The following is a 10,000-nucleotide window of genomic DNA, read 5'->3' on the forward strand; positions in this document are numbered from 1 at the left end:
TTATTGTAAAAATGTGCTATTCGCAATCAGCCATTTCAAAACACTAGGTAAGAGACAAAGTTATTTTAGGTCAAAAGTTTACATACACTTGGTTAGTTTTTGGTGGCATTGCATTTAATTGGTTAACTTTGAATCAAATGCTTTTTGTAGCATTTCACAAGCTTTTCACAATACTTGGAATTAAAGGAAAAACTAAATACATGTATGTAAACTTTTGACCCTTCTGTAAATTTGATAAAGTAAATAAAAGCTGAAATAAATCTGTCTTTTAGCTATTATTTCAAAGTAACCTCTTATGGAAATAAAGTAGATCCCTTATTGACATACAATAATTTGCATTTAATATACAGTATTTAGCCTATGTCTATTAAAAGTTATGTAAAGCATGTGTTTCAAAAATACTATTCTATTACTACTGTTTCTTTTACTATTTCAAAATGTTAGAAATTAGCAACAAAACGATTATTAAGAAAAATTATTAATTCAAATATTTGTCTTGTTTTCCAGTAAATAAATAAATAAAACACCTAAACATCCTTAAAGCAAGATATGGTCACACAAGATGCAAAATTACACACAATTTAGTGAAGTTTATGCTTAAAGAATAATAATAATAAATTAAAATAAATTATTATAAATAAAAATAAAATATTGTTTTAAGCATACACATTTTTACATTTTGTTATACTGAGAATTATTATTTTTTCCTTATATTGAACATTCCAAATTGTCTTCGATATAAATGCATATATATATATATATATATATATATATATATATATATAAAAGGACTCTTTTTTTTAACCTTAGAATGCATATGCAACCTTACCCACTAAAATGCATATGTGAGAGTTTAAAAAAGAACCACTGTAAATTCTAGATGCCTATTCTTTATAAAAAATAATAAAATAATATATTCACTCGCTGAGCACTTTATTAGGAACTATACTAGCAGCTGTTGACCCAGATACTATATGCATTCTTGTGCTTCAGAAGTTCTTTTCTATTTTTGAGAAGAAGACTCATCCTTACTGTAGACCTGAAGTTGTCCTCTGAAGGCCGTTCCTCCTCTGTTGTTCTCAGCTTTACACTCATAACTCCCAGAATCCTCCAGCTGGATGTTTGGGATCTCAAGCACAGCTTGGGATTTGCGCAGACGGGCTTTTTTGGGGATGTTGCCACTCATCTTCCTCCAGGTGATAGTGGGGACAGGACTGAGAATATACAGAAACACAAGAAATACATTTTTAAAGTTTTTTTATTTTATTTTATTTATTTTGCCTGTGTTAAAATACACTCTCCTATGCAAAGACAACTATCAGTAAGCCATTTGTAGGTTGATTACCCCAAAAAATGAATCCCGACCAGCCCGACTGATGATGTATTCAAGTTCTCCTGGAAACTTCTTGATAACAAGTTCACAAGTCATAATTAAGATATAAAGTGTGTTCTTTTGGTTATTTTGTTATTTAGTTTGGAATAAAATTGAATCACTGGACAATTGTTTTTAAATCTTTCTATCGTTTTCACTTTTCAACAAACACAGGATGCATTTTAGTGCCAGTACATTTAAATTAAAAGCAAATGGTGTGCAGCAGGTGTGTAATTCATGCTTTTTTTGTGTATTTTATGTTTATTGTACTGTCACTGATAATGATTAGATATTTTGTTTCCACAAGCCGGTCTTCTCATTTTGCAGCAAAATTAGATGCATTTTCAGGCAGGTTTCGCTGTTCTTCATTAATAGCACACAAAATAATTGTAGCATCAATATTCACAATTACAACTTAGTATGATCAATTCCAATATGCTTCCACCATACTTCTTTAGTTGTAATGTTCCCAACTCTAAAAGTCTGGGTTTAATGACTTTATTATGACTTTACAATGCCATTCATGTGCGGTGTTGAGTGCGGTGTTGTCTTCAAGGTAATGAAGGCCCTAAATACAATAAAGTTAGGTCCTAAATTTAATTAAAACCCTAAATGTAATAACAATCGGTCATGAAATTAATAAAGACTCTTCATGTAATACCATTTTTCCTTAAATGTGATAAAGGCCTAAATGAACTGTATGTAAAAAAGTAAAGAAAGAAGACATCAAAACAGTATTCTAACTATCATTATCTGAGTGAATGAGTGACAATGTTATTACATTTATAAACAAAATATATTTAATTTAGGGCCTTAAAGGGTTAGTTCACCCAAAAATGAAAATGATCCCATAATTTACTCACCCTCAAGACATCCTAGTTGTATATTACTTTTTTCTTTCAGCCAAACACAATCAGAGTTATATTAAAACATATCCAGCTCTTCCAAGCTTTATAATGGGAGTGAATGGTACCTTAGATTTTGAAGCCCAAAAAAGCACATCCATCCATCAAAAAAGTCATCCATACGGCTCCAGGGGGTTAATAAAGGCCTTCTGAAGTGAAGCGATGCATTTTTGTAAGAAAAATATCCATATTTATATCTTTATAAACTATAAACAATGGCTTCCGGTAACGGCTGTCCGCGCGTTCACAAGAGAGTCCAGTTCTGGCATATGATGTAGGCGTAGCGTAAGCTCCGGTGAGAAGTGATGAAGGCAGAAGCGCAGAGGATAGAGGAAGCCAGCGAACGCATGGACGGCCATTACCGGAAGCCAGTGATTATAGTTTATAAAGTTATAAATATGGATATTTTTCGAACAAAAACACATCGCTGGCCTTTATTACTTAAGGACAAACTTTTACTACATTTTGGACCAAAAGTTACAATATATAATACCAGAAGTTATTTCACTGAGAGCATTTAGTACATTCAGGACCAAATGTTATTATATTACTAGCCTTTATTACATTTATGAACACAAGTTATTATATTTAGGGCCTTTATTTCATTTTGGACCAGATGTTAGATTTATGACCAACAGTTATTTAATTTAGGGCCATAAGTACATTAAGGACCAAATGTAGTTAGATGTAGGTCAATATTACATTTGTGACCTCTACAGCAGTCATCTCATATATGCAATCATTCTGTCATTACTTGACTGAAGCATTAGCAATGTTGGCTTAACCATTGGGCAAATTTGGGGTAGGACTGTTTGTTTGTCCAACCAATCGCAGACATGGGAGTGTTCTGGAAACCTATTTGAAAACATTCATTATTTTTACATTTCCCTTTGTTCACACTAGCTGCACAAAAATTATACACTTCACCTTTAAAAAAAACCCTTTCTTAAAGCAATTCCTTTTATCTCACTTCCCAAAATGGTGTAGATATTCTGCCACACTAATTTGTAGAAATGATACCGTAGTCATTTTGAAAGTACACACAGGACAATCTGATACAGCACACCCTCTGAAAGTGGCTGTGTACTGTGTAACAAAATAAACATCCAGATAGCTGTGCAGATAAGCAGTATTTGTACACTGCCATCCATCCCTATTTGTGGCTGCAGCGGGCATGTGATATGACCTCCTTGGTGCACCGCCCGCGCATAGATAACCCGCTCTATCAGACAAGATCAGCAGTGCTTCAGAGTGACAGCTCCATTTCACAGCTCTCCAACAATGGAAATGTGATGCCGAGGAAAACCCCAGTGCCAACATCAATCATACGCCCTCCCTCCGCTAAAAACTTCACATTTCTGAGGTCTTCTCCCCCTCTATGCCCACTTTAATCTTACAAGGACATTTACAAACACAGGATGAAGTTTCTCTGACCTGTCAGTTTAAATCATGATGAGTCTGTGATAAAGCTCATGGGGTCACTTAAGCTTGAGAACATACATTCGGTGTGTTTGAGCCAGCAGGAAGAGAACTAAAGATGGCTGTGGTGATTTGAACCAATGTAAACATCACTTCAGAGGTTAGGCACTGTGGCGGGTGAGGATCATATTTGAATATGTTATGTGATTACTTATCAGATGGATACTTTACTTCAGGTCCTGGATGCTGATTGGTCTATAAAGCATTCTAGTCGTGCTTAAATTCATGATATAGTAACAGCTATGATCCGAAACACATGATCAAGTAGTTACTGTGTATCACTATGCAGCACCCAAAAAGGTCAACTGTTAACCACAGTTTACATATAGGGACTATAACTACAAGCCGAATGATGGCACTTTATGAGTTAGCAAACAGGGCAATTCAAAATAGGAATATTCTTTGAAATTAAAGATAAAAATGCATACAGAGCCTAAATCAAATATGGTGACAAATCAACAACATTAAACCTCATTGGCTCCTTCATGTCGCATGACTTTGTTGGTAACATTTTCATTAGAAGAAAGGAGTTCAGATATATACTGTTAGCACGGTGAGATACAGAGTACAGAGAACTCTTGTTCAGAACTGATTCCAATCTTTACAAATATACAGAAACTGTATGATCTTCATGACTTGCGTATGGAACACCGTAATAAAATACTCTGACAGTGTTTCCAGCAGCGCATTTCAGCAGTAGCCCTGCACACTACTTTTGCCCACAATGCTATTTTGATTCCTGAACGAATGACTCTACTGAGCCGGTTCTTTTGAGTCTACAGCACAAAACATACAGTGCTTCCAGTATAGTCTGATTCCCATCCAAATGACTAGTGAGTGTTGACTAAATGAGCCAGTGAATTTTAGTGGATTAAAACCACTTAGGCTACAGTATACGTCAACAGGAACGGTTACTGAATTAATTGCAAGTTATGAATGACTTAAAATTAAATAAGAACTGTCGAAGTCTCACAAGACTGAAATACAAAATTAGAATACAAACACAGTCTAAACTGCCTCTGGTACAGTCACTGTTATGTAATGTTACTTCAGACCTAAGAGACTTTAATTTAGCAGTGAACTTACTGACTGGCTATTCATATGACAAAGTTTTAGAGTTGTAAGTGGAATTTTATAAAAGAATAAATGATGCAATGATATATGCTATCCAATTTCTTGTTTGTTTAGTTTTTCACTAGTTAAAATTATTACATTTTATTTCTGATTTGTTATACCTGCTCCATAGACATTTTTTATTTTATTTGGCAGTACATAAAGGTATGATTAATTTATTTCAATATAAAATAAATATAGGTTTGATCAAAATGTTTGGTTGTTCAGGTGGATGAATCAGTGGTGTGAAATTCATATTAGGTGAGGGGACTGCATTTACGCAGGACAGTTTTAATATCATGGTAAAACAAAGGAAGCACATGGAATATAGTATACAAATTATTTTTAATATACTTATAAACTAGCTATTATACAAAAGGCATTTAGATTGCATGCAGGGCCAACATACAAAATTGGCAATTAGAGAAAATGAACCAAACTACAATACTGAAAAAGAGAAAGAAACACTCACTGCTCTTCAGTGGATAACTATTTATTTATTTATTTTTTAATTTGCTCCTGTTTTTCTCCCCAATTTGGAATACCCAATTCCCAATGTGCTCTAAGTCCTCGTGTTGGCATAGTGACTCGCCTCAATCCAGGTGGCGGAGGACAAACCTCAGTTGCCTCCGCATCTGAGATCGTCAATCCGTGCATCTTATTACGTGGTTTATTGAGCGCGTTACCGCAGAGACGTAGCACGTTTGGAGGCTATTTTTCACGGCATTCACGCCCAACTCACCATAAACTCCACCGAGAGCGAGAACCACATTATAGCGACCACAAGGAGGTTACCCCATGTGACTCTACCCTCCCTGGCAACCGGGCCAATTTGGTTGCTTAGGAGACCTGGCTGGAGTCACTCAGCACACCCTGGATTCAACCTTGCATCAATACTTGCTAAACTACCCAAGCCCCGCCACTGGATAACTATACATTTTTGTAAGCCCTTTAAACTGATTAAAAAAAAAGATTTTTTATCAGTTTAAGTTTTTCATTAAAACTGTGGTTAATGAAAAAAATGAAAGGCAGATTTGTATTTACAGATGTAAATTCCATTAGCATCAAATTGTTATTAATGTATACTATCTCATAATGGAGTCTCAGTTGAGATATTTGAAAAACAATTATAAATGATGAACTTTTACCTGTACTATTTTTCCTTGTACCTGTCCGTTTTGTCATTATTGCTGTAAGGGGCTCACAAAAACTTCAAAGTTTGAAATGACCTGTGTTGCTCTTTGACAGCGTGTATTAGTAAGCTACAAAAAAGCGCCGCCATCCATAATGTTCTTTTGTTTAAAGAGGCTTCCAAATCGATCTCATGAAAATTCTTACATAACTTACAAGTTGGCTTTTTCATATGGTCTCGCACGATGTTGTTCGCATAAACTCTTATGACTTCATCATGATCAGTAGAGTGTGTGAACATGATAGGAAGGTGGTGTGTGTGACAGAAGCAAGTATTTGTCACGTATTAGATGGAAACGATGTCCAGCTACGTCATTGGCCGTCGTGAAATTCATAGGAGTTCAATGAGTGCAGTCGCAATTTATCATACAAATTAACCACATTTAGAAAAGTCGTACAAATCCTGATGGTTTCGCCGTGAGAGTGTGTTGGAAGCTTGATGTTGTTTGATAGCTTGTTTCAGTTCATTTGCTTTGACATTGTTGGCATAAGTGCAAACAGAAATGTTTATGAAGAAATTACTGTTTATTGCCTATATGATAATGAAGGTCTGCACACTCGATTAACAAATGTAGCCGTTTTAACACAATACAAAATAAAGAGCAACATTTTACATTAACCAACACATCTTAAATGTTTCTTATGTGATTGCTTAGTCACTTTAAAAATGTTTAATAAATGAATAAATGTCAATTTACTTACTTCAGAAAAGGAGCAGAGTCTTGCAGTATTAAACTTTATTGGACTTTAAAACGAATGACACAGACCAACACGTTTCGGCACATATGCCCTCACCCAGAGGGGCATCTCAGTTCCTTGTGGGCAAAGAGGGAGAGGCAAAATAATCACAGGAATCATTAATGGAACCATTAAGAAACCGGAATTGAGGGGGCCTGGGTAGCTTAGCGAGTTTGATGCTGACCACCACCCCTGGAGTCGCGAGTTTGAATCCAGGGTGTGCCGAGTGACTCCAGACAGGTCTCCTGAGTAACCAAACTGGCCCGGTTGCTAGGGTGGTTAGAGTCACGTTGGGTTAACCTCCTCGTGGTCACTATAATGTGGTTCTCATTCTTGGTGGAGCACGTGGTACGTTGTGCGTGGATGCTGTGGAGAATAGCGCGAAGATTCCACAAGCGGTAACGCACTCAACAAGCCACATGATAAGATGCGCAAATTGATGTCTCAGATGCGGAGGCAACTGTCCTTTTCATACATCTCAATGAACTGAAAAAACATTTGAATTTCGTAAAAAAAAAATAAAACCTGGTTAGGTCTAATATACAGTATATATATATATATATAGCTAGCACAATTACACAATTTCAAATATACACTTTATTTTTTTTATCTATGATAATCCCAAACAGTATATATTTATATTCTAGTACAGGCATCTCCATATAAGCTTTGATCCACTCCAAAACATTCTTCATAAAAGCATAAACATTTATATTGTGAATCTAGTCACAGCTGAAGGGGTTCTTCAAACACACTTAACATAATAAGTGCATATTATGTAATTTTATACTGAATTTAACAATTTTGTAACAAAATGAGATCATTAATCCTTAGTAGTGTGAGAACCTTCCAGAAAGGTTATACCGTCAACAAAATTTCAGCATGCATGAAAGGAGCCTCGTTCTATTCGTAGCCCAGGTAACATTTTCGGCATCAGACACATTCACTATTATGAGCTGGCAGTTTGCCTTTGACAGTGCACAGTACAATGCAGCCACTGAAAAGCATCCCTGCAGTCATTTCAGGCAGACTGCCCGCACTATTGACAATAAACGCTCTAGCCATTTCCCTGCACACAAAGACAAGCCTTTAGTCTCTCCGACTGCTTGGTTGTCATACATACTGAGTGACGGCGTGGGACTAAAAGCAATTCTTAGTCCAATTTAGTTCATTATAAAGAGTGGCATTTTCTAATGCACTGATAAATCATTTATTTACGGGTGACTGGGGTGAGGCCTAAAGTTTATTGGAGGACTCAATGCCAGACAACAAGCCATCAGACCAAACTAAGAGTGGAGGGAAAGGCCATTGGCAAGATTTTGAATATCTCTGCATGCGCTGAGAAGCTAAGTAAAAGTCTGTTAAGTTTATTTGAACAGACAGAGAAAGAGAGAGAGAGAGAGAGAGAGAGAGAGAGAGAGAGAGAGAGGCTGACAAGAATACAAAGATCAATGTTTAGGTTTAAATAATGACTTATTATTCTAATGGGGATAATTAATTGTAAACTACATTTCCTCACAAAGGGGTTCTTGAAGGCAATGTAAACAATTACTGGGTCCTTAGAATAGTTTGGCTGAGATTGAGTTTGCATTTGATAGGCTTTGCAATTGAATTATTCATTCCAAATAACAAACGCAAATAGAATTACAGCACAAAGATGCTGGATTATGTATAAAGAATGGAGAATTGCATTTCCTTCATGCAGAATGTCAATTCTGTTTGGTTAAGCTACAAAAGTGACCCAAAGAAAGTTCTATAGAAAGTAACTGATAATGATAAATAAAATTAAGTAAAACTAACAAATAACATTTGTTAGCTAAACTTAGCTAAGGTAAGCTAACTTTCCCTTATGCATTTCCAAAGGTTCACAGGTGGAGCCAGGAGTTTTTTTAAAGGGGTGGCCAGGCAGGGGCAAGCGATCAGTCTGTGGTGGCACAGAAATGTTCGGTGGGGAGGGGGGTTGTGTAAATACAATGACACCCAGGATGGAGAGGTGCGGCAACCTTGGTGTGCACACATGTTATATTTGTACATTTGTACAGAGAGGATTTCACCTCTACAAAACTAAATTGTGCCAAAAAAATGACCAAATAAGCAATTGTGAGTGGGGTGGCCAGGCTTCGGTCCATGGTGGCCCTCCACCACTGCAAAGGTTTCATAACCAACTAAAAGTTACACCCCCAAAGCAACAACAAAATTGCAAAAATGTATTTCCAATGCAATGTTGCTTTTTGTGTTTCCATTTGGCATGCAAACCGATTAGCCTGCTTAAGTTACATTCCATCCTGCTGCATCCTCAAAGCAGGTTGGAAAAATGGATTCCCAAAGCAACAAATGTTCAAATGTAATGTTTCTCACAGTTTTTCCAGTAAGGATGATAACCTGATAAGCTAGTTTTCCATAATGCATTCCCTGCGGTTCCCAGACTGCAGAGAGTTGCATTCCCAAAGCAACAATGTTGCAACAATGCATTCTAGCAACATTTTTATTTGTGTTTCCAGTTAGCATGCTAAACAGTTATCCTTCTAAGCTACAATGTAAAAAATAAATCCATAATTTTAACGGTAATAGACTGCAAAAATGCTACAGAGAAAATAGTATTTTTTTTTTTACAGTGTAACATTAAAGCATGACCTCCGTATGGTTCTCAAACAACTGAAAGCTGCATACTCAAAGCAACAACAATGTTGCAAAAATGCATTCCCAAAGCAACACATGCTAAAATTAAACATTTCTCTGTGTTTCCACTTAGCATGCTAACTGATTATGCCAGCTAAGCTAACATTTCATCACATATTCTCTCCCTTACAAAAATCAAGAGTTCTGGCAAACTTGCTGCAAATTTGCCGCAAATTCACCACTCCTTACTTTCACATTCAAATGAGCTACATTGTTGCCAAAGGTTTGCTGCAGGTGCAACACTACCGGTGACAAGCTGCAAATGTCTGGCAAACATTTGCAGTGAACCGCAAGATCATTGGCATGTGAAAATAATGAGTGGGAAATTTACAACAACTTTGCATCAAATTTACAGCAAGTTTGTCAGAACTTTAGACTATTTGTAAGGGCTATGGTTCCCAAACAGCTGAGAGTTGCTTTGCCAAATTCCACCAATGTTTTTCTTTGTGTTTCCAGTCAGCATGCTAACCAATTAGCCTGATAAGCTAACATTACAGTATGCATTCCTTAGGGTTCCCAAACA

General features: G+C 36.3%; 1 protein-coding gene across 1 annotated transcript in view; it reads right to left on the reverse strand.

Moving 5' to 3' along the window:
• Positions 1-10,000, reverse strand: part of cntn5 (contactin 5) — a 411,731-nt gene that overhangs the window by 81,403 nt on the left and 320,328 nt on the right. The window contains exon 9 of the mRNA XM_052097793.1: positions 1,033-1,214. Coding sequence (XP_051953753.1) covers positions 1,033-1,214 — 182 coding nt within the window. The remainder of the gene's footprint in view (positions 1-1,032; positions 1,215-10,000) is intronic.

The sequence above is a fragment of the Xyrauchen texanus genome, chromosome 29, assembly GCF_025860055.1.
Source record: "Xyrauchen texanus isolate HMW12.3.18 chromosome 29, RBS_HiC_50CHRs, whole genome shotgun sequence".
NCBI lineage: Eukaryota > Metazoa > Chordata > Actinopteri > Cypriniformes > Catostomidae > Xyrauchen > Xyrauchen texanus.